General features: G+C 46.2%; 2 protein-coding genes across 2 annotated transcripts; one reads left to right on the forward strand and one right to left on the reverse strand.

The window, feature by feature from the left end:
• The first annotated feature begins 2,164 nt into the window (after window positions 1-2,164).
• SNF8 (SNF8 subunit of ESCRT-II) lies at window positions 2,165-12,220 on the forward strand. The gene is made up of 8 exons (XM_054014337.1): window positions 2,165-2,277; window positions 3,087-3,137; window positions 6,254-6,392; window positions 7,016-7,120; window positions 9,333-9,405; window positions 10,778-10,919; window positions 11,209-11,283; window positions 11,974-12,220. Exons 1-8 carry the CDS (start codon window positions 2,224-2,226, stop codon window positions 12,109-12,111), a joined length of 777 nt encoding a protein of 258 aa, XP_053870312.1. The 5' UTR covers window positions 2,165-2,223; the 3' UTR covers window positions 12,112-12,220.
• A 1,392-nt stretch (window positions 12,221-13,612) lies between these two features.
• On the reverse strand, window positions 13,613-25,823 carry UBE2Z (ubiquitin conjugating enzyme E2 Z). The gene is made up of 7 exons (XM_054014336.1): window positions 25,449-25,823; window positions 22,752-22,824; window positions 20,810-20,997; window positions 19,266-19,377; window positions 18,254-18,366; window positions 17,468-17,558; window positions 13,613-14,855 (listed from the first exon to the last, which is right to left on the reverse strand). The coding sequence occupies exons 1-7, from the start codon at window positions 25,784-25,786 to the stop codon at window positions 14,685-14,687; spliced, it is 1,086 nt and encodes a 361-aa protein (XP_053870311.1). The 5' UTR covers window positions 25,787-25,823; the 3' UTR covers window positions 13,613-14,684.

Raw genomic sequence — 25,823 nt, forward strand, 5'->3', positions numbered from 1 at the left:
ACATTTTGGGAGGGTGCTATGAAGTCTGGGTTATGGGAGGTCAGACTTGGGCCTGTATAATGCAATGTAGACACTGGAGCCCCAGGTTGGGAATCCAGCATTCAACAATTCCTAGCCTAGGGTTACAAATGAGTGTAGACACTCAAGCTCTAGGTTAGCAAACCCAGGGTCTGCTAACTTGAGTTCTACTAACCCCGAGCTTACATTTACTCCTAGCAGAATTCTGCACCACTGCACATGAGCAGAATTCATGTCCCCTGTACATTTCTTTGCTTCCCCGCAGAAAAATGACTTTCTGACAGGGAAGCAAAGAAGAGTCAGGCACTGCTCCCTAGCAGTGCAGGTACATCGTTTCAGGCATCTGGAGCAGCCGGTGGAGAGGTAAGTCACTGAGGGGCTGGGGACACCCTGAGTCGGGATCAGCTGCTAGTCCTGGCTGGGCTGGAGGCAGGAGAGGATGGGACTTCCTCTTCCCCTGCAAGGAATGGCTGTGGCTGTGTCAGAACCCCCCCCCCCCCAAAAAAAAAACCTCCCCCAGCTGCAGGAAGCTTAGCATTCTCCCCTGCTTCCCGCCCCCATTGCTCCACAGTTGTGGGGGGAGGGGTCACTGTACAGGGAACTTCACCGGGGGTCACCCCACTCAACCCCAGTGCATCCCGGACCTCCCATATCCAGACACACCTACCAAGCCTCACGCAGTACATCCAGAACCCCCTAGCCCTTCAGACCCGAACCCCATCCCACTGAACCTCAATCCCTGCATCTGGAGCTGCCCTTCACCCAGACCCCCTGACTCCGGATCCCCACCCCTGCACCCCCACTGAGCTCCCTGCAGTCAAACCCCCACCCTGATGCCCCACCCTGATCCCCCACATCCAGACCCCCATGCCACTGACCCCCAAGTAGCTGCACCCAGACCCCCAACCCCACCAATCCCCACTCCCCCAGCACTCAGACCTGCTGAGACCCACTCCCCCAGCACCCCTGCTGAGACCCCCATACCCAGACCCCTCCGCTGAGCCCCAACTACCTTCACCTGGAAGCCCCTGCTGAGTCCCATTGCCCCTGCACCTGGAATCCCCCACAAGCCTCTGTGCATCCAAAACCCCCCCACTGAGCTGCCTGCACCCAGATTGTCCCACACAGAATCCTCTCATCCTACACCTGGATCCCCCCACTCTGATCCCCTCCACACTTGGATCCTGCCTGGTTGAGCCTGCCTGCCCCACACCTCGTGTGCTTGGCACAGAGGGGCAGGGCCCCAGGGTGTTTCTGGGGCAGGCCCAGGCCTTGTACTGTGTCAAGGTCGGGTGCAGCCTCACCGCTGAGTCTGTGTCCCGGGAGGGGCGGGGCGGGGGTGGGGGGGACTACAGGATGACCTCCAATCTTCATACAGCCTGTGGCCTGTGCTTCCCCACTGCTATGCTGGAGCCACTGCATTTATTTATTGACACATAAAACTTGCAGAATTTTAAAATATTGTGTGCAGCATTTTTAATATTTTGGTGCAGAATGCCCTCAGGGTACATTGCCGAGTAGACAGACCCATAGAGTTTGAGGGAAGGCAGGGGGTACAGTGAACCCGTCAGGGCTGAGGTCAGGGGAAGGAAGGAAGAAATCAGAGAACTGCAGGGGGCACGTGGGACTCAACCTCCTCTGCTGATTATTTCGAGGGTGCCAGTGGAATTGGTCTCCCAGGAATCGGGGGCGTCAGCCCCCAGATTTTGGAGGGGATGGTAGCAGGATTATCCCCCCCCCCCCCCCCCCCCCGCCACGCTCAGGAATTTGGTAGGAGAGGAGATTAGACTCCAACACCCAAGATTTTGGTAGGAAGTTGATCCCCAACATTTGGGGGGGGGACAAATTGGTATGAGCCCCTCCCCCAGGATTTGGGGTGGTATGAGCCCCTCCCCCAGGATTTGGGGTGGTATGAGCCCCTCCCCCAGGATTTGGGGGTACAAGGGGGTATTAGCCCCCCCAGGATTTTTGGTAGCAGGGGGATTAGCCCCACCCCTAGAATCCCGGGGGGGGGAAGGGGAATGAACCCCCCTCCTGCGAGAAGGCGCAGGCGCATTGGCTGGGGGGGGAGTTGGCCCCACCCCTTTAGAATGGGGGAGCGGGAAGGAAGAAGCCACTTCCGGTCGTAGAGAGATGACGTGACCCCGAGGCATTTCCGGTTCGGGAGCCCCCAGAGCGTGTCCCGGGCGGTTCCCCGCCGCCGGGATGCACCGGCGGGGGGTGGGCGCGGGCGCCATCGCCAAGAGGAAGCTGGCGGAGGTGAGAGCCGGGGCCGCCCCCCCCCTTCAGCCCGACCCCAGATCCGGGGGGGCCGAGACCCCCCCCCCGCCCCCACATCCTCGGCAGGGGCTGAGACCCCCCCCACCTTCACCGGGGGTCGCCCCAGACCCAGGGGGGCCGAGTCCCTCCCGAGCCTCCCCCACCCTCTCTTATCCCGGACCCTGCCGGTGCTGAGTCCCATCCCCCCCCCCCCCCGATAGAGGGGTGCCAAGTCCGCCCCTGCACCCACATTCTCGGGAGGCTGAACACCCCCCCACCCCCATCCCAGCCGCCTTGCCCTGGACCTTGGAGGTGCTGAGTTGCCCCCCTTCCCTAGTTAACGGGGGTGCTGAGTTCCATTCCTCCCACTCCATCCTGGAGAGGCTGAGCCCTTTTTCCCCTCAAGCAAAGGGGGTCTGAATTCTCCAGACCCTTGGGGTGTTGAGAGTCTGTACCCCCTGCCCTAAATTCAGCTGGGTCTGAGTACCCCTTTTGATAACTTAAACCCTGCTGGTGTCATCCTCCCTCCTCCCCCAGCAACTTCGAAACTACTGGTTCTTTTCTCCAAAGCCACTGGCTGTAGGACACCCCTGTCACCCAAACCAGGAGTATCCTCTCTCTTGAAGATAAAGGGTTGGAGGGTGGGGGGCAAGTGGGGGATGAGTTTTCTAGTTTAAAATGCAGATGTACTGCAGAAATGGTGGTGGCATTGGTGGGGGACCCTGCAGAGGAGAAGTGGTCTCAGCCCATGTGGGACCTCTGAAAAACTTAAATAAAATGATTAGGGGATTTTTTTTTAAATCTCCTAGGCCAAATACAAGGAGCGAGGGACGGTTCTGGCTGAAGACCAACTGGCTCAGGTGAGACACTGGCTCCAGGTTGAGTGTGTAAGGACTATTGCTGGTATGCGGTGGACTTGAAAGTTGGAGGGATGTGAGGTTTTTGCAGCATGCTCTGAAACTGGAGCTGTCCACCTATTTATTATTGTGGCTTGATGCGGTGATGTTGGTGGAAAAACAAGAGTACTGCACCTGTTAGTTTTACCTGATTTTAGGCTGGAAATCTGGAAGTCATGGGTGACTGTGAATCCTCTTCCCACTTACGTTTTAGGGCCCTTCTTCACAGCAAGAACTATGCTTAGAACTACTTCTTCAGTGTGCACCAGGTAGGCTTTCCAGATCTCCGCCCTCATCCCCAAAACAACCTCAACAGTCTTTTCAGTTGGCTTTCCACCCCTTATCTTGCCTCCTGTGCAAAGTTGGTATTTTCCTGGGAAAAACTAGTTTAGGGCAGCTTAATCCCAGTTTAAACTGGGAAGTGGGGAAAAATAATTGCTTCAGTGTCCAGCAAGCCCAGAACGAACCTTTTCAAACTTTGGATACATCCATTCAAAAGCTCTGTCGATACACTACATCAGAGCTGGTCCATTACAGAACACTGCATGACCAAATGGACCTGAACTAGTAGGCTGCAAATCTGCATGCTTCTGCTTGCTTAATGCCTTAAGCCTACAACTCTGCATTATTGGCGTTTTCATATAATCGAGTGTCTTTGACTTTTGTTTGTAATACTGAAATGAGTATATACATATATACAAGTTTCAGAGTAACAGCCGTGTTAGTCTGTATCCGCAAAAAGAAGAACAGGATAAAATAAATTTGTTAGTCTCTAAGGTGCCACAAGTACTCCTGTTCTTCTTATTACATATATAGCGTCCTTGAGGAAAATACTGAACCAAAATGTACACAGACATTCTGTTGTTCGGTATTTCAATTATCTCTATTTATTATTGCACCCGCGGCAGTTTTACTTCTTATTTGTACGACCTTAAATTAATCTCTGCATCAACTGTCTTATGTAACCACAATTTGAATATGTAATGAAAACTAAGTATAATATGGTGTGCGTTAATGAAACAGTTTCTAAAATAGAAAATGCCTTAAATTGGGACTAATTAGTTTTTTTCGGGGACAGTAAAAAAAAATATGATTTTACGTGGTGAAAACTGTCCCTGGTAAATGCTACGCCATCCCTGCTCTATTGTGGACTACTCCATTATTTAAATATATATTTAAACAAACAAAGGATTCTGACTTCTCATTATGTTTCTCCTGTGAGCAGTCTTTTGTCATATCCTCCATCTAAGATCCCTATGGTAATTGTCTTCTTATTTTTTAAACGGCTCCAGAGGCAATCCTGGAAATTACAGCCCGGTAAACCTAACTTTAATACAGGAAAACTGGTTGAAACTGTAGTAAAGAACAGAATTATCAGACACATAGATGAACACAGTATGTTAGAGAAGAATCAATGTGGCTTTGGCAGTCATGCCTCGCCAATCTATTAGAATTCTTTGAGGGTGTCGTCAACCCTGTGGACAAAGATATTCCAGTGGATACAGTGTACTTGGACTTTTAGAAAGCCTTTGAAGTCTCTCACCAAAGGCTCTTAAGCAAAGTAAGGAGTCCTGGGATAAGAGGGAAGGTGCTCTCATGCATCAGTAACTGGGTAAAATATAGGAAACGAAGGGTAGGAATAAATGGTCAGTTTTCACAGTGGAGCAGTAAATAGTGGGACAATCCTCAATGGACAATCCCCTCAGGATCTGTACTTGGACCAAGGCTGTTCAACATATTCATAAGTGATCTTAGAAAAGGGGTAAACAGTGAGGTGGCAAAATTTGCAGACAGTACAAAATTACTCAGATAGTTCTATCCAAAGCTGACTGCAAAGAGTTACAAAGGGATCTCACAAAACTGTCCGACTGGGCAAGAAAATGACAGGTGAAATTCAGTGTTGATAAATGCAAAGTAATGCACCTTGGAAAACATAATCCCAACTATACATACAAAGTGGTGGGGTCTAAATTAGCTGTTATCGCTCAAGAAAGAGATCTTGGAGTCATTGTGGATAGTTCTCTGAAGATATTTGCTCAAATGTGCAGTTACAGTCCAAAAAAGTTAAGTGCTAGGAAAGGGACAGATAAGGCAGAAAATATCAAATGCCACTACATAAATGCATGGTATGCCCACACCTTGAAAACAGCATGCTGTTCTGGTTATCCCATCGCAAAAAAGATATATTAGAATTGGAAAAAGTATAGAGAGAGGCAACAGAAATGATATGGGGTATGGAACAGCTTCCATATGAGGAGACATTTAAAAACATTGGGACTGTTCATCTTAGAAAAGAGATGATTAAGGAGGAATACAATAGAGCAGTGGTTCTCAGACTTTTGTATTGGTGGCCCCTTTCACATACCAAGCCTCTGAGTGTGACCCCCCCCCATATAAATGAAAAACACTTTTTAATATATTTAACACCATTATAAATGCTGGAGGCAAAGCGGGGGTTGGGGTGGAGGCTGACAGCTTGCGACCCCCCCATGTAATAACCTCATGACCCCCTGAGAGGTCCCGACCCCCAGTTTGAGAACCCCTGCGATAGAGGTCTATAAAATCATGAATGGGCTGTAGAAAGTGAATAGGGAAGTGTTATTTATCCCTTCACATAACACAAGAACCAGGAGTCTCCCAATGAAATGAATAGGCAGCAGGTTTAAAATAAACACAAGGAAGCCCTTCACACAATGCACCGTCAGCCTGTGGAACTCATTGCTGGAGGATACTGTGAAGGTCAAAAATATAAACTGGATTTAAAAAAGAATTAAGACTCCATGCTGTGGGTGTTCCTAAACCTGTGGATGACAGGAGATGGGTCACCTGATTATTCCCGTTCTGTCATTCCCTCTGAAACTTCTTGCACTGGCCTTTGTTGGAAGACAGGCTACTGGACTAGATGGACCATTGGTCTCACCCAGTATGGCTGTTCTTGTGTCTGTGTAGGTTAGACAGGGACCTTGTCATGTTTTGTACCAGTGCCATGCTGTGCTTTTCGAAAGCCGTACTGTTTTATATAATGTTATAAAGCAAGCGTTCAGTCATAGATGCTTCCCCTCTTCACTCGTCACTTACAGATGTCTAAGCAACTGGACATGTTTAAGACCAACTTAGAAGAGTTTGCCAGCAAACACAAGCAAGAGATTCGTAAAAATCCCCAGTTTCGGGTCCAGTTCCAGGACATGTGTGCAACCATCGGAGTGGATCCATTGGCATGTAAGGAATATATGCTGGAGAGGTTTAATGCTGAATGTCGTGATTGAGTTTGGGGGCCAATTGTATTGTCTTTGCTGGGGAAAATCTCTCATTGAAGTTGATAGGAGCGATGCTGAGTAAAGATGGTGGGATTTGGTTCTTTGGGCCTGTAAACTGATGGGCTGTTTTGCCAGCCTGGGAAGGGACGCAAGCACCAGGCCTAAGTCCTTTTAAGGCCTTTCCTTTAGGACCTGTTTTATTTGAACAAAAAAGACACGAACAACCCAAAACAAAGCAACTCAGCTGACAAATGTGACTTCCTCTGGCTGACAGATTGGAGCCTAAGAGGACACATCCTTATACATCTTGCCTACCCTGTGATAGGAAGAGCTTCCTTAACTCCTTCTGGGCTGCTGCATCACCTTATCGCAAGGCCCAATCCTGCAAACCCTACAGAGTACAGTGTTTGTGACTGAGAGTAACCCTATCGCCATCAGTAAGGCTCAGATCCTCCAAGGTATTTAGGAGCCTAAATGCCTTGGAGGATCTTGGCCAAAGTGCTTGCAGGATTAGGCGGTTAATGAAGAATAGTGTTAAAGCTTAATCTGATTCTCCTCCCCCCCCCCCCCCCACTTCCTTTGCAGCTGGTAAAGGATTCTGGTCAGAGATGCTGGGAGTTGGAGACTTCTACTATGAGCTGGGTGTTCAGATTATTGAAGTTTGTCTAGCTCTGAAGCACAGAAATGGAGGTAAGGACTCTACATCTTTGCCTCTTGAGCACAGGAGCAAATACTGGCTTCCGCCAGTTGTATGTTACAGGGTGCTTCTGGAAACCGAGCCACGCTTGGTAAGATGCTCAGTGTGTGGCGTACTTTCTCGGGTTTCAGAAGTGCTGAGAAAATGGTTTTGGCTTTGTCTCCGCTCCACTAGAAAAGGGTGGTTTGGTTTTTACAGCGAGGTAGCTAACGCACACAGCTTTTGTTTTTTCTTAAAAAATCCGTTGGAGGCAGGGTGGGTAAAAATCAATGATTTATTTTTTAATAAAATGCTTTTTGAGGGGGAAAAAAAAAAACAATCTAAAGCTAGGTTTAACTAAGATACATTATAGCTCAAAGATATCTCATCATGGAATAGGGATTATAAATTCTAATTCTGTAGTATGAGACAATATATTCATGTCATGTTTAAGAAAAGTTTTGTAAATGAGTTCCAATAGTTCATGGATTAGGGACCCAATCTTATGGGGTTCCAGGGGCTTCTGTATCGATTATTTAGGTTAATCTTTCTATCTACCCACTAGGACTCAGTGCTCAGTCTAGAAGATATTATCAGAGATGCTTAGTTTTGCAGTTCTCAAACTGTGGATTTGTGGCTCCAGAGATAACTTGTTTGTTAATAGCAAAAATGTTTTTAAATAAATAGAGGTGAGAAATAAGACCTCAACTCTATTGTCCCTCTGCAAATTTGTGTACACAGACTCAATCCCTTACCTTTCTCTACAAGTGCAAAGTTTCAAAAAGTTCAATGAATAGAAGATTGTTGGGGATGGAATAGATCTGGATAAGGAGAAGAAATCTGGAGATAAATGTGAGATGCGAGGGACATATGCTTTTTTGTTAAAATATTATGTTTGCTGTTGAAGAAAAAAATCCAGAATACTTACTGTTGTTTTTAGTTAAAACAATTTAAACGTCTGTCTGGTGATGTTCTCCTCCTAATACAGCATGGCAAGAAAATCCTCCAAATATTAATGATTAACTTGTTGAATTGGAGATATTTATGAAGTCATTGGGAGGTGAACTATCTGCTTCATTTACCAAAGGTAATTGAAGCAAATAACCAAACAATCGTTCATTTTCTGATATAGCTGTAAAACTAATCTGAAAAGCTTTCAAAATAAATCACTGTTTAAAAATGAAACCTATGTCTATCTCTGAGTTGTGATGAATATGTATTAAGGTAATAACCAACAAGAATGCACTCTTATGTAGAAAACCATGATTAAATCGAATCTTCCCGAGTAGTGATTTAAATCAAATCCACCCTGGTTGGAGGCAAGGCTCTGTAGCTTTTTGCTCGGTGAGCTGAATTGTGGGTGGGAGGGGATAGTGTTGATGTTGCCTAGCTCCAGTGCAGTAAAAGCTACCTCCATGCAGTCACCGATAGGATTTTATAGTGGAATAGCGAATGTGTGTTCATTACTACAATGTAAACTTCCCACACCTTTTTTTAGCAGCAAAGACACCACTTAATGCCATAAAATGTTAGGTGAGCCTGTAGCAGTACCTCAAGTTCATAGCAAGGATTGGAGGATTAGTAATTGATTTTTATTTTTTTTTTAAACTATACGTAGACACACATGGGAGGAGAAGGGGGGAAATGAATTTCTAGCCCACTATTGCTAAATAATTTGACACAACTCTTATTTTAAAGAACTGACCTGATATCCTGTGAAGTAAAAGTAATAAATAAGGGCCTGATTTAGAAATACTTTTGACAGCTAGAGTAAGCAACTTATTATGCAAGCATTTATTGTAAGGTAACGTCATGTGTATGGCATCTGCTGTTGGTTTGTACTGCAATAGCGGCTAGCAGCCCCAGTTTTGGACCAGAACTCTGTGGTGGTAGGTGCTGGACAAACACAGAACAAAAAGACAGTCCTTGCCCCCAAGGAGTTAACAGTCCATTTTTTAATGAATTAAATGTGCCTGATCAATTAATGGGAGAAAACAGCAACTAACTCCGCAGTACTCTCAATCTGGGAATAGAAATGTTTAGACATTTAATATCCTACCTAAAGCTGTGAAATCGAATACAGTGAAAAACAGATTAAAATGACTATGTCAATGAAAGGAACATGTAAGAATGGCGAATGTGAAAAGGAAATTTAAGTGATCTGTAATGCTAGCAGAGGAACCTTTGCTCTGTATTAACATCTCCTCCCTCATTTGTTCTCTCTAGGTCTCATAACCCTGGAGGAACTTCATCAGCAAGTGCTAAAGGGAAGAGGGAAGTTTGCCCAGGATGTCAGCCAGTGAGTATCTGCTTGAACTGTGTTATAATCAAAGGGAGCCTGAAAACAGCATGAATAAAAAGTGACAGTTAATATAGGCGGGCACCTGATGGTTCTGCTCCTGCTAATAGGACCCCAGATAGCTCCATCATTATAAGTCTCTCAGTAGTGAGTCCATAATTAAGGTTGCAAGCAATGCCCGATTATAACTGATATGCCTGCTGGAGGAGCCCAGCACAGTTCCTGCCCCCTTCCCTCCTCTCAAGATTACGTTATACAAAATATTCTTAGGCTAGCTTAGATACTCAGTTAATAAGAATCCATATTTGTGGATAACAGTTGCAAATCATACATTAAGACAAATTACCCTGAAGTCCTACAAGTGAAACATTAGCTCAGTCTGTATTGCAATGTAAACCGTCTGCACTTGCATCGAGAACTGACAGACTTAAAAAAAACCCAAACTTATTTTTGACTTTACATTGCATGTACATTGAGTTACTTAAGAGGACTGCTAAGATAGGGAAATCTGTATTTAGTATCAAGAACAGGAGTACTCTATATGCATCCGAAGAAGTGGGCTGTAGTCCACGAAAGCTTATGCTCTAATAAATTTGTTAGTCTCTAAGGTGCCACAAGTACTCCTGTTCTTTTTGAGGAGTACTTGTGGCACCTTACAGATTAACACAGCTGCTACTCTGAAACCTGTATTTAGTATGTTAAGTGTAACCGCTTATGAAAATTAGATTCATACGTTTGCTACAGATTCACTTGAACAGTGAAAATAGACTGAGTTTCACTTTCTTCTCCTGCATTAGCAAGGTCTTACTGTGTACCAGTCCCCAACCTGCTAGAGAGTATTACTTGAACAAATAACCTAGTTTCTACTGAACTTCCATTATTTCTGCTTGGAGACCTTTCTGTTGATAGGGTTTGCAAAAGGTTGTCTTACAGGATCTGAATTTTGGGCCTGACGTTGTCTTTTTAATCTTATTTTGGCAATTTATATAAGTCCTGTGAACTCAAACTCGGAGGGTTCTAGACAGTTGTGGAATGAGTTCACTCAAACAGTTTTAGTGACCCTCTCGTGATCCTGTTGGAATCAGAGCACACCTTAAGATTGCTTGCCTTCCTTCCATTTTTCAGTTGCTGTTTCCTCTTTGTAAGTATGAATGAAAAATTAAACAAACAGCTGACTTTTCGGAGATTCTTAGCATGAGAAGAAATTACTTTAGCCACTTAACGTGCAGGGTTGGCCTCTGCATTTCAGACCTTAACTTTGCCACTTGTACAGCTGTTGTCCCTTATTTACTACATCACTTAGTGTCCGGTTCAACTGAAGAGCAAAAGCTTTACTTTTAAAGTCTTATATTCACTCCCATCGCCTCTTCAGGGACGATCTCCTCCGAGCTATCAAGAAGCTGAAAGTTCTGGGCAGTGGCTTTGGGATTATTCCTGTCGGAGGGACATATCTGATCCAGTCTGTACCAGCTGAACTGAACATGGATCACACAGTGGTTTTGCAGCTGGCCGAGGTATTGTGGCAAGAGATTCTTTAGTATAAGCTACCTGTAAGGGGCCATAGGGTACCCTTGAGACACTAGGGCAGGCTCCATGGATAAGGAATAGATGGTATGAAGAGTGTAAATTCAAATGTGAGCAAGAACTTAAGGTCTCAGCTTGTAAAGATATGAACATGTAGGCAAGTAGACTTTCCAAAACATGAACTCTGATTAAGTCCTGCTCTTTACTAGCTGCTAATGAGCTTTAACTGTGCCCTGAAATCATTGTCCTACAAAACACATTTTTCTTCCCTTATTTCAGAAAAAGGGGTATGTAACGGTCAGCGAGATCAAGTCCAGTTTAAAGTGGGAGATGGAACGTGCCAAGCACGTGCTGGTATGTATGTAGACCTGGTGTGGTTGGATTAAATGCCATTGTAGTAGGATTATGGTTGCATTTACACTACCAGATCCACCATAATGATAGGAAACAGTAAAAACAGTTTAATCCCATCTAGTCTGCAAGACGGAACCAGGGAGAAAGTAAATGGGTTCTTCACCCTGTAGGACTTAGTGTAGCCAGGATGTGAGGTAGAATCCTCTTAATGGCAGGTCCATGCCTTTTATCTATACACACTTCACTCCTGCCACCCTCATTTCTTGCCTTGGGATTGGGGCTGCACCTTCCTTAGTTCTGTAAAATTTACTCACCAGCTCTGGCTTTGCTTCCATGGTTGTAGAATACACGTTGAACATAAAATCTTCACTTACTGCATTGGGTGGGGACAGATGGAGAATGGAGGTAGCTGTAGTGCAGTGATTCTGCAGTCAGGATAGCCACTTGCCCTTTAAATATTTGTAGCGGGTGAGAACACTTCCAGTCGCGGAGGTGGTGATATCGCAGTTGTCTGAACTACAAGCAGCTAGACTGTGTGGGGCAAAGGAAGCCCAGTCTAGTGCTAACTTGAGTCACGGGACTTTTCCTTCTCCTGCCTCTAGAAGAGGTTCTTGCACACTTGCGTGCGCCCTTTTTTGCAGATCCTTGTTTTCTCCGTTCAGCTTCTGAGAGCTTGGTCTATTTTGACAGGAACACCTGCTGAAGGAAGGCATGGCCTGGCTTGACACACAAGCTCCAGGGGAACCTCAGTACTGGCTGCCTGCTCTCTTTACAGAACTTTACTCTCAGGAAATCACTCCTGAGGAAGCAAAGGAGGCAATACCCTGACTGTTAAGAGGAAAACACTGAGCTGTGTGCACCTGTACATATTCTCCCTTTGCTGTTGTATTACTTGAAGTAGGACATTTAACTTTAAATAAAGTTGTTTAAAAAAGTCCCTAGGTTTATCCATTTAATTGGTCAAAATTATACATTAGATTTCCTTCAACTTGTACCAATCAGCAACCTTTACCATCAGTGTGATCTAAACTAGAACACTGGAGTGATTCTACCTCCTTAAAGGGTAAATTCCACTCGAAGCTTTTATCAGCTGTGGAGACAGACTGTCCCCACCAGCATCCCTGCTCTGCTGAAGTGTTTTAGGAAGCTACTGTAAACTCAAGTCACTTCCCCATGAAAAATACACTAGTCTAGATTCTGCCAAAACAAACTTTATTGCACAAAAAAAAATCTTATGTACAATTGTATATAAACAAGGTGTTTTATAGTGACTCTTGTGCATATATTTTCAAATCCTTAGGTCTAAAATTCTGTCACTAAAACATGTCTGCCTAGAGCAGTCATTGAGGATTGTCACTTTGAAATGGAAACATTCAGAAACAGCAGGACGGGTAACAGTGCTATAAAACTAATACGTTTACAGCCACATGCTTAGGTGAATGGTGTCCACAGTAAGGCATTGTGTGTGTGTGGATGGTAATGCCACATGCACCACAAATATTTCTGAACCAGATCTGCCTTATGAAGGCATTAGAGGCCCAACTCTAACCCATTAAAGTGGGGATACTATTGATTTATGGAAACAGTGAAATTTACAATGGGATTAAACAGGCATCACAGTAGCACAGCTCATGACTTCTCATACTGATATGCCTCCATGAAACCTTATATCAAGGAATAAACTGCTGTATTTACTTCCATCTGGAGTGTCCGATGCAAGTTTCCCTTCAGAGAAGATAGGATTCTATTCTAACCCATACCAATGACAGACCCAAGGTGAGATTTTGTTTTGGGGGGGGGGGGGGGGGGGAAATTGAGTTGTTAAATGGCACCTTGAATTCAGGAATGTTTCCATCTTTCAACTTCTCAAGGCTACTTAAGCAGCAGGAGGCAGGCTTCTGAAAATTTATAATAGTTGATATTCTACATAAACAATCTGTATTGAAAATAATTCACCAACACATGGGACATTGAAAACAACTGCAATTCAGTCTACAAAAAGACAATTTTTTTAGAACAAAGTTACCTGGCCTGGAGTGTCTTTCCATGCCACACTAAATAGGAGAAAGGAATTATTGGGGGGGGGCGGGGGGGGGGGGGGGAAGGTTGATGCACCATAGCATGTGCTCGACTTTTAATCAATGCTCTTGTAAAACAAGATTAAGCCCTTCATCTGGGGAGCATTTTACCACCCAGTTTGGTGGTAACAAAATAAAATCAATCAAGCCTATTTATCTGCCTGCTTGATCTGGGTATGTTTCATCTCCACACCCCTTACTTTAAATACATCCTTGATGTAATGGCACGTGCAGCCAGACGACACTTGCTCAAAGTGAGACTCTGCTGTTAGAACGATCAAAGCTTTAAGAACTAGTTTTACCACTGGCCAAGTTTGGCAAGGGAATGTTCTGCTGTTATTGACATTCACTCCTCTCCTTCTCTGTAGAACTCCATCAGAAGATGGCTTCCTGCTTATAAACATCCCTTATCCTAGCATTTAATTTGTCCTGGATCAAAATATTAGTAGAAAAAGAAAAATCAAAACACTGACTTCAGGGGCTGAAAGCAAACAGCACTTCCATTTAGAAGAGCCAAAGTAGAACATGTCAACTCCAATCAAGATCATAAAAAAACCAAACCAAACCTCGGTGTGTGTGTGTGGGGGGGGTTGTTTTAAAAGAACGAGTGATTTTCTCTCCAATGTTTCCAGGGTAAAAGCATCTGCTCTTGATTTATAAGCTTTTACGGCTTGCATCCATTTCTCCCCCCTCTTCCACCTAAAGTCCAGCCAGCAAAAGCCACCCAGGGACTGGATGAAGCTTTCAGAAAGAAGCCTAGACTCCACCCTGTTTATCTTTGGTCTGTCTAGAAGAGACATCCGTGGGTAGATGGGCATATGCAGAGCACCTGTGCTCCACCTTTCCCCAGACAGAAGTTAACCCTGGGTAAGCAGCAAGTGGGCCCCTTAGTATTATGGACTCCACTCAAGTGCTCCCACAGCTCTGGTCCTTGGGAATTCAGCATGGCCAGAAGGAAGGGCACATACTGGCTATTTAAGAACAGAAAAGCTGTAAAACGGACTTGCATTCTACATCTCATTGTTTTAATCCAATAAAGAAAAAAAAAAGCCACCCAGTGTAGGTGTTTCCAAAATAACCTGATGCCACATGCTCCAGCTTTCTAGCATAAGAAGTACCTTTTAGAGTAGCCTGTCACAAGCTTGGCTTTGTCTACCATGAAGTCCTCTTGTTTGGTATCCACCAGCGCATTAAAGGAGACAGAAGACTTCTTCCAGCTCTAGCCACTCTGGGATTGGCTTGGTTCTCAAGTCTGTCAGGGGTAATTCTAGAGTTCGAAGACAGAACCATCCCCAGGATTGGGTTTCTCACTTAGAGAGACCTCTAAGCCTTGGAGCTCCCTTGAGTGTCCGTCTCTGTCTCCGAGGAGCTGCTGTCAGAGTCTATTTCTACATTCTCCTGCTGGTGTTTCTCTTGCACCTTCAGCCGAATACCTTGCAAACGGATTAATAGGGACTGATAGTCAAAGTGGCCTCGTTTCTCACCAAAAGGATCCTGGGGGGAAAAACATGCAAGATTTAGAGAGACACTTGTACAGTGCCAAAGTACATCACACTCTACGCGGCATCTATGAAATACACCCACCGCGAGGGCAGGCCACAGCAACTGAGCAGACAACTGCATGGCAAGAAGAGACATTTTGGCCAAAGACACTGGTTAAACCTCTCTTTGCCAAGCGTGTTAAGGGTTTGTCAGTGTCAATGCAGAACATATGGGACCTTGGCTTTTTTAAACGCTCATCTGAAAAATCCAGGCAAAATAAACTTGAGGGAAACTTAGTTTACCTTCCACAGCCAGATGAAGGGTTGAGTGGACACTAGTTGGATTTGAACCAGAGTTTCAAAGAACTGATGAATTGGTCTCAGGCAGGAGGGAGTGACAGTCTCAGTAGGAAAGACTACGGACTTAGTTACTAACACCTCGCATAGAGGCTTTTTAAAGGAAGGCAAGTATCATTATCCCCATTTTACAGATGGTGTAACTGAGGTACACAAGTGACCAGACTTGCCTACAGTCACTCACAGCAGCAAACAGGCAAGAGAGATTTAGCTCCTACTCGCACACCCTGACAGGACCACATTGGCAGAGCGATTGGGAGGAAGCTTGCACTGCCCATGCTGTACCTGCTCTGGGATCAATAAGATGACGTTAGACTCCAAAACTGAAAAGCCAGCTTCTTCCCCAACATTATGCTCACGTGGGGAAGCTGACGACGACACTGACCCCAACATTTTGGAATGGCTTCGTTTTCACACCATTCATTCTTTTATCTACGGCTCATCCAATGAAGTGTCTATGCTACAATTTATGACGGTTGGGGACCGGAACACAGCAATCGCTACCACTGTAAGACCAGCACTGTGTGTGTACAGCGCCTAGCACAATGGGGTTCCTGGGTGCTACAGTGATAAATTGAACCTCTGCTCCTTGCAGCAGCAGCAGTTATGACCGTAGAATGTGATCGGTGCCATTCCCGGATAACCCCGCAAGTCATGTGGTTTTTACAATACAGCCTCTAGTCGCTGTACTAAAGATTCCAACTGATGAGAGTCGGACAGTGTTGCCTGGTGGCACGATTCAGTCCAAACACAAGCGGTCTGCTTTTGTCAAGCATTGTGGGTGCTCTAATTTTATGGATTACGGGGCTGTTTGTTGACAATAAAGGGCATGGGTAGAAATTAGGTTGTAAAATGAACCACCTCCCTCTTTCATCAATGGTGATATCTTTTAATGAGATTAGAAGCTTCTTCTGTTCTATTCATACCGAAATATCTTCGCAATCAGCAGTAAGGAAAAAAAACCCATGGTTTTTTTCTGATGAGTGGTTCAGGAGCAATGCTAGGAAAAGCTCAGTGGCTTGTACTGGGTCAGCGAAATCAATGGAAATTGAAGGCACTCGACACCTCAAGGGACCGGGCCTCAGCAAAGCACCTTTGATTCCTCACTTAGGCTACCGCAGATAAAAATTACAAGAGTTACTAGCTGGTTCTCCGGATTGGAGAGCGGGAAGAAACCTCTCCCCCACTTCTCAGGATTGTATTGCATAATTACTAAGTAACATAGCGATGGGGCCCTTAAGAAGAGATTAGCAGCATCGCAGGAGTTTTAGGATTTCCTCTAAAGCACCCAACATAGCCAGAGCCAGCAGAAAAAATACCAGCTAGCTAAACCTTTGATAGGGACATAGGAACTGCCCTACTGGAATCACACCATTGTCCAAGCGGTGGTGGTAATTTCCTATTCTCTTAGCATAAGAGAGAGGCTAGACCAGTGGTTCTCAACTTATTTATCATTGTCGGCCACATATGTGGCCCGCATCCAATACTACCTGTATGGCCCTGATCCACATGAAGAGGAAATACAAGCACATTTAAGCTCGTGTATTCGCTCCCCCCCCCTCCCTTTTCTGGCTTTCAGAGGAAACTTTCAAATGAAGTACAATTGGCACTAACAGAGAGAGAATTAAGCAGACACTTAGGGTAGGTCTAGCCGGACCCGGAGGTAAGCAAACGATCTTCTGGGATCGATTTATCGCGTCTTGTCTAGACACGATAAATCGATCCCGGATCAATCCCAGAAGTGCTCGCCGTCGACGCCGGTACTCCAGCTCGGCGAGAGGAGTACGTGGCATCGACGGGGGAGCCTGCCTGCCGCGTCTGGACCTGCGGTAAGTTCGAACTAAGGTACTTCGAATAACGTAGCTGAATTTGCGTACCTTCGTTCGAAGTGGGGGGGTAGTATGGACCAGGCTTTAGTACACTGTTTTTCTCCCTAACACAAACAACAATAGGAATTTCTCATAGTCTTATTTCACAGCAGATGCGAAATCAACGCACATGTCTGGAGAGAATTTAAGAAATTCTACCCTTCAACGAACTCCCATTCTCCTCCCTCCTAAATTAGCCATGTCTAGAGGCAAGCTGATTACCTCCTTCAGCCAAGGTCGCCAGGATAAAAAAGAGCTGTGGCCCCATCTCAGCAAGCAGACATCACTTTACCACATAGTTGGCATATCACCACTTTCATTTCTTACAACCTAACAGGTCATTAAACTGTGCCCTTCTAATGAAGTCGTAGCATAGAAAGGAGGGTTGCCAGCTGCTTACCTGCATTGTCTGTCCTTGGAGGTGAAGCCTCTCTTTGCACGCACCCTCGTAGAAGTCAAAGTATTCCATGAAAGACTTCTCCATAACACCCCTGGAACGCCACAAAAGAGCACATGGTCAATGCAGGATGAGCGAGTATTTAAGCAATGGACTCATCGCCTCGTGGCCCATGAGACTCCATTCAGTTAAGCAAACCTGTCATTCATCTACTCCACAACACTCCTTAAAATGCCTTAAACATTTACGAAGATGATCCAAGCGTTCAAAAAAAAATATCTGCCCTGGCAACTGAGGTAACCATTCCGTTGCTCAGTGGAACCTCAGCCACATGGGGTTTGCATTAACTTGTGTCACTACCCTGACTGAATCACACCATACAGGAACAAGAGTGTGCAGGAGAGGAGGTCACATAGCAACTGGATGTATAGTGAGACAAAAGCAGGGCAGGGAACAAATACAGGGGCTGTATACATTTTATATTCGATACACATCAGGAACAATTAGCCATCCACCCGTGCAAGACCAGGGACACATCATCCCCCTTTACAATATGGGAACGGGAACAGGGGGGTTTAGCGGTGCCCACATTGACTCAGCTAGGACTGGAACTCAGGAGTTCAGAAACACCCAGAGAAGATTTCCAACATATGACACTGCCCCTTCAACAGAGATCCAGCCCCTAACAGCGACCCAGCAAGGGAACACGAAGCATATAGAAGCGCCCAGTTAAAGCGGACCCTGACTGTTCAGAGCAAGGTGGGGCCACTCCTTATCCCCATTACCTACCGTAAAGGCTCAGGACAGGGACACTTTCCTTCCAGCATGTCGCACACAGCTACTCGGATGGTCTCATGCCGAATGCACTCGTTATAGTTCTTACTATCCCCAGGGTGCCTCTCCTGTAAACGTAAATTGCTCCACTGAGTCCAGTGTGGTGTGAAGGGCTATTATCCCTTCCCCTCGGGCCAGAAGGATTTCACACTCCCCAGCGAACTCTCCTCAGATCTGCCTGCTCCAAGTACAGTGATCTAGTTTATGCTGAAAAGCTGGTAAGAGATTCCACGGGATTCGGGTCGCAGAGGAGATGGATCAACTCCGCTAAAGCCAGCACAACAGTCTCTCTCTCCAGGACTGAAGGCCAGGATAACCTGAGCAGTTTGGTTCATGTATGACATAATACCTCCCAGGGAAGCCATTTACTTTCAGCAGAGATTGACAGAACTAGAAAAAGCCCCTGCAGATATAGTCAGATTCCTGTACGTTTCCAGTTAATTCCACTCCCTTACTTATAATGTAAATTAAAATGGGATCCGTGGCATTGGCTCTGTGGCATGAGTGCTAACACTTTTTTAACCCATGCTCTGTGTATTTAAGCCAGGTGACCATTAGCACTGACAGGACAGTCCACCATAAAAATCTCAAAAGGAATTTCAAACATTTGAGCTCTTCTGCAAGTCAGGTAGTATCATATCCATTTTAATGTGGGGTAAATTGGGGCTTGGCGCAGTTAACGGATTTACTCAAGGTCACAGCAACTCAGCAGCAAAGAATGAAACAGAAAGTAGGAATCTCCCCGTTCTCGAACTACTAGATAACACTCCCTTTTGCCCAGAAGTATACACTTCAACTATCATCGCTGGTATCTAACACCAAAGACTTGCATAGCCTCCGGATGACTAATTGTCTCTCTGCAAAAGGGAATTCACAGTTGGAGTGGGGGAGCGGGCGGGGGGAGAAAACACAGGAGTCAAGTCATTTCAGAACTGGAGTAAACCGTGCTCAGAATCAGAGCTATTACCTGCTCAAAGCCAGGTTCGTTGTGATAGGGGTTCTCAGTCATCAGAGACTGTATGGAGATGAGGACTGAAGAGATACTCTGTGCTGGGCTCCAAGCAGGACCAGTCCAAGTGCTGAAACATCATAAACACAGGAACGTATTTAAACCCAAGACCTACAATATGACTCAGTGACCTCCCCTTTCACCATTACCACTCTCCAAGTCAACAAACCCCAGTTTAGGAAATCAGAAAAAGCTAAGCAGGGACTACCCAGAAGGGGAAGTGGACAAGAAAAACAGGGAGCCCAAAAGAGCCCCCAATGATCTGCAGTGTTCAGAAGCTTTTATGGGTGAAATTAGTGTTAGAGTTAGAATACTCAGGCAGACTTTCCCATTGCGGTAGAAGTTGGGGTTAAACCTCACTATGTTATTCCACATGCGGAGTGCACACCCCTTTATGCAGAGGGACATTGCTAGAAAAAAAAAAATTCTGCATTGGCCGCCCTTAACCCTTTTGCTATAGATCCTTCCCCCACACTGGAATGGCAGCATTTCAAAAGAGGGATGCACTTGGCACATGAGATACTTTCTAAACCCTTTCATTTTTACTGCTCCCTTTGCCTCCACCTCCCCCTGCTTTTCAGTTTGATGCACGTCCCAAGAGCTTGAGGTGGTCAAGTGCCTCCCTCTTCAAACCCATCCCCTCCCTTCACATCAATCATCTTCCTTCCTTAAACCGTTGTTCTGTGTTTGCTCTAATTTAGACCCCAACCCTGACAGACAATGAGCATCTGCAGCTTGCACTGGGGTCACGCCGAGCTGTGCTCAAGATCATGCCCTTACATCGTTAACATGTCCGGGACGGGATGATGCGTTTGCAGGATTGGGACCATCAATACATGTTCTTTAAGCACAGTAGTCCAATTGAAGCTAATGGGACTGTTCACATGCTTAAAATTAAGCGGCTGCGGAATTGGAGCCTAAGTTTGTAAAACCGCTGTTTGAATAGGCAGTGCTCTAGTGGGGACTTAAAATAATTATACTACTCATGGTTTTGCGCCAAGAACAGGCGGAAGCAGAGAGGCAGTTAAACAGCTTTCCAGGGAGTTCTTAGTGGCTTTTTTTTATTTTTTTAATTTCTATTTTCTTTTTAAAAACCACACACACACACGGGAAATTAAAACCACAAAAAAAAAAAATCTACATTCAAACAACGATAAGGGTCGGCCTTCAAACCGCAAAAGCAGAAGAAATGCAAAGTTCAGGCCAAAACTCTATGGTGGGACTGGGAGATGAGATGAGTGCTGTGCTACTTAGGCACAATGGCGTGAGAGAACAGAATTTCAGGCCTGGCTTTTGTAGGTTCAAAGAAAGTCAGAGTCGTATTTTACTACATTTTGGCAGCTTTAAGGCCTCCATTGTACAAGTGACTTCATGCAGGATCTGTGCAGGCAGATGTCACTGCAGGATTGGGACCTAAATATGCAAAGAGGGAGACACACTGCAGAGATCTGCCTGCAGCAAACTCCTGGCTTCCCCTTGAAACAGCTGACGTCTCCTCTTACCCTAGAATACTCAGGCAGACTTTCCCATTGCGGTAGAAGTTGGGGTTAAACCTCACTGTGTTATTCCCTGTTGTCATCAGTTTGACCCTTGGTGGGTGGATGGGATAATCTGGAGGACAGCGAAACAGGAACAAGAAGAAACCCCCTTCATAAGGCGTGTCAAATGGGCCTGTGATCAATGCATGAATCTGCAAAACAAAAGCCCATCTTGCGCACCACTTCAAAATTGCGCAGCACGGTGAAATTCTCAACAAAACCGAACGAGTGCAAGAAATCCCGACACAGAGCTCACGCACAGGCTTCTCCCACAAGCACGTCATACACGGTCCACTCTTTCCCCTCCCTGCCAGACTCACTCATACCCTGAGCCACTGCTACACATTTCTTTGCCACACCTGTGTGCGATGCGTGCCTACGTAGCCTTTTTTTTTTTTTTAAACACAAAGGGGCCGCGGCAGCCGCACGCCTCGCACACTTGCGCATACATCCACTCCATGTCTGCACAGCCAAACGCAGAATAAACAGTACTTCATCGGAAGAGCTCGACTTTTCAAAAGTTAAAGGATTTAAAAAACAATTAACAAGAAAAAATAACATTCACCGCCTATTTCCATCCCCAACACTTTATTTTCCAACTTCTGAATTTCTGCCAGCAAGAGGATTTTGCTTGGTTTGAAGATACTGCACTGATTTGTACTTAAACGGATCGCTAACTTTCCTCAGCCAGGACCTATGGTTAGGAGCACATTCTCTCCTCACCGTAAAGTTACCTCTGAAAATCCTGATCGCATACAGGTGAAACTACTCCCCCGAGGCTATTAGTTGAGAGCAAGATTATTTCCTTCCGTGCTTTTTCGAATGTGATCACTTGATCAATTTTAAATGCTTTTTAACTCCTCATAATTTGCAAGAGGATGCCAATACTAAGACGCTTTAGGACATGGTCAATGATATAACGCATTGTTGGAAAACGTGTGTGTATCTTCAGCTTCCAGCATCAAGTCGGGCCAAAGTTATGATTAAAATACTGAGTATATACAAGAATACTCCATATTCTGAGTATATAGGAATTCTCTCAAAGAAATATTCCCTCGCAGTATCTTAAAACCCAAAGGCCTCAATTCAGCCAATGGTTAGTGCTGGTGGAACCTGGAAGTGGAAACTTTGTTGGAGAGGTGGGAAAAGCTTGCACCAACAGGAAAACAGGCAGCAACTTCTCCTCCACTATGAGCCTCCCAGGAAACCAGTGCAGCCCAAAGAGTGGATGTCACACGGAGGCTGGGAGATGCACTGCATCAAATGCATCCTGTCAGCAGCCATTGTCTGCAAGCTTACTAGGGTATCCTGACTGCAGTGTGACACTTAGCAGAAACTACATGGACAGGCTTCTCCCCAAAACACCTCCACTGGGGCACAGTTATGCAGGCTAGCACAGGGAGTGCAAGTTACATCTCTCTGCATCAGCTTGGGTGTGAATCATGGCCAACAGGGTCACTCATCTGAAGTTTCTGATGCCACCTGACTACCACATTTACCATCCCCAGCTTCCCATATCCAATAGCTCACAGTGGAGTCAGCTGTTCCTCAGACATTTCCACTGATCGTTTTCAAGCGTTGGCGGCACGAAACCAGCAGGATTGGTGCTTTACCAAGTCACATGGCCATGGAGGTTCTACTGGATTTATCTGCAGAGCCACAGTTTATCACTTCACAAAGCCAGCTTCCTTGAAAGCCTCTTCCAGTTTTAAACACAGCCCTTTCCCACTGTCCCCAGGAAAATGTAAGCTACTTTATTCTTTTACAACCTTTTGAGGATTCTCTATGAGACTCTTCCCCCACAAAGATGATACGGACAAGCCTTATATGGACTAAATCTTAAAGTAGCCAGCAAAACAAGATACACAGACGGGGAGAGTTGGATCAGTTCTGGATATTCACTTACCTTAGTCATATCATGGGGGTCAGGCACAACAAACATTCCAGGGGGTGGTTCCTTATAAATGGACATGATATCCCTGCACAAAGAAAACAGGAATTAGCCATTTTTTCCCTCAGGGTCCAGCCCAATCCAAGGAACAGAACAGAGTGAGACAGACACACACAGTGCAAAGGGGTGTATTTTAAGAAGTAAACCTGTTACTTTGAAAGCATTTTTTTTTTTATTTTGTTGCTGCTTCATTGTTTTCTGGATAAGCTGTTCCTGCTTATCCAGAAGAAGAGCTGTAGGAGGTAAGGAGTGCACACACTCTCAAAACATATAACAAAAGAGAGATGGAATCAGATATGACTCATTGCGAGTTGGGGACACACAGCAGCACTCCACCTCTAACAGAGGAAGAGCTCCTCCCAGTGTTGACCTGAGTTGCACACAGCCACAAAAGGATTTTCAAAAAGCCTTCCTGTTTGTAAAGAAAACTGAACTGAGCTGAAGTTTCAGCAGTATGACTAAGCAGATGAAACTTCTGAAGTGACAGGAGAACCTCATTTTCTTACAAAATATTATTAAGTTAGTGCTTTCATCCATTTAGACTGGAAACATAGTTTGTACCATCTTATGGTGAAGTTATAGGAGTTTTGTAACCGGGAGCAGAACAAGGATATGCAATCATTTGGCAAGCAGTGATATTTGTGATGAGGGAAGAGGAAGAATCTATTGACATAACGCCAGTATTTATAACAAAACAACAACATATTGTTTTAAAGTTCATCAACATGCCAGACCTAATGTGAGCAATCCTTTTACAATACTGCAGTTAGACAAGGAACAGCTGAATTGATCAATTAGCACCACTCAGGCAAATGAAAGAATAGGGTGATGGGTGGGGCCAGTCATGAACGCCTTATAAAATTCAATCTAGGAACACAAAGAAGAAACCCATTCCCCTACTGATCTAACCCCTAATTTGCAGATGCACAGAGACTTTGGGTTTCAGATCACTCATTGGCAGACAGCCGACACAATAGATTAAGTAGAGGCAGTTTTGGTCAGGTGAGGCATCATCTTGTATTGAATGCACAGGACAGAATCAGGAGATCAGAACGCTACTCTTGTCTCTGACACAGCTTCATTGTTAACCTCGGAGAAGTCACTTTGCCTCCCTTGTATGCACCTGTAAAAATGCAGTTGTGAGGCTGAATTCAATGTATGGGCTTTGAGATCCTTGCATGGAAGGGGCAAAATATATGCTCTGTTGAGTTGTATGAGGTCATATTTTCCTAGCCACTGGTAGCAGCAAGAATGGTTTAACCAGGTGGGGACAGAAGGGGAATTTTCTGTTAATTCCCCCTTTAAAATGATAAATGAAATAGACGGTGGCAGTTTTAGCAAGAAGCTGCTGACCTGTATGAATTGCCAAATTTCAATGGTGGATAATTTATTCTGTCTACTACATTTCCCTGGAAGTTTCATGTGCCCATGGGATGCTTCATTGCCTGTGCTGTACAGCATTGCTGCACATGGAGAACAGCGATCGCATTCCACCCGAGAAGCGGATCCATGATCTTACATTTATACAGCCTGCAAATCACTTTGGGATCCTTCTGGCTGAAAAGTGCTTTATAAATACAAAGTGACATTAGCATGCTGGCTCTAAAGCAGCAGCTGTCAGCTGAGAGTAAACGGTGTCAACAAAGCCAGAGGGAATCTAAAGGATTTTGATGCACAGAATGTTCTAACATTGGGGAAGCCTACTAAAACCTAGGGATCTGCAGATACCTCTGGGGACAAGACCAAAGGGGTGAAGAGTGAGGTAGCCCCACACTCCACTGTGGAAAGCTATAAGTGCTGGAGCATGAAGAAATGCATCCGGTACCCTAGGATATATAGGTGTCTCAATAGGTGGCTTCAGGCCATAGAGCAGAACAACATGGAAGAGTTCGTCCTGTTCCTAGCACAAATGCTGATGACATCCGCGTGGTATAGGCTATCCAGGTGGTTAGGGCCCACTCCACATACACAGGCAGAGGGGACAGTGTGTGTTGGTAATGCAAAGACCAAAACCATAGGCTCAAAGAGTAAGAAGTTGGAAAAGATCATGAGGGGTCAGGAAAGGATTTGTATTCATTTTAGAGGGAGGGGGAAGGCCCCAAGCACAGATAATTGGCTCTTTTCGGGGGGGGGGGGGAATAGGGTGACCAGATGCCCCGATTTTATAGGAACAGTCCCGATTTTGGGGGTCTTTTTCTTATATAGGCTCCTATTACCCCCCATCCCCTGTCCTGATTTTTCCCACTTGCTGTCTTGGTCACCCTAGGGGGAAATCCAGACCAGAACAACTAGCTATCCCCAGGACAGGGCATTGACTCAGAGGTGATTTCGCCAAGGAAGCCCCTGGCTATCCCAGCAACGCGGGGCGGGGGGAGGCCGGCAGGAAGAGAAATGACTGCGGCACTGGGGGGTGGGGGGAGGTCATTGGATCCCCAGCAGGTACGCGGGTTGCCGGCTGGGCCCGGAGCAGGGAAGACACTGGGCCAACGGGGGATTCCCCACCGGGGGTCCCGATCCCGGGGGAGGGACCCGGGGGAGGCGGGGGCTGTAGTTACAGACCCCCCAGGGCGGGCAGGCCCGTGGGGCTGGGGTCCCCGGCTCGCTCCGCAGCCGGCAGGCCGAGGCCCGCTCCGGGGACCGGCGGCTGCTCACCGTTTGATCCGCAGCAGGCAGGCCGGGCTCGGCCTCTCGCTGTCCCAGTCGCCGCTCACCGTGGGGTCCCAGAAGGCGGAGTGAGTGAGCAGCGCGGCCCCGGCCGCAGCGGCGGCGGCCGCGGGCAGCCCGGCGAGGGGGGCCCCGCCGCTCCCGGGCGGGACTCCGGCCCCCGCCGGGGGCGCCCCGAACCCGGCCGCCGCCCACAGCTCGGCCGGGATGAACACGCCGGGGCCGCCCGCTCCGCCGCCCCCGGGGCCCGCCGGGACCCCGCCGCTCGTGGCGGCCGCCAGCACCGCCGCCGCGGCCGCCTCCTCCGCTGCCGGACTCTCCGCCATTCTCCGCTGCCCGTGCCCAGCCCGGGAGAGCGCAGCT

Source organism: Malaclemys terrapin, chromosome 25, assembly GCF_027887155.1.
Source record: "Malaclemys terrapin pileata isolate rMalTer1 chromosome 25, rMalTer1.hap1, whole genome shotgun sequence".
Taxonomy (NCBI): Eukaryota; Metazoa; Chordata; order Testudines; family Emydidae; genus Malaclemys; species Malaclemys terrapin.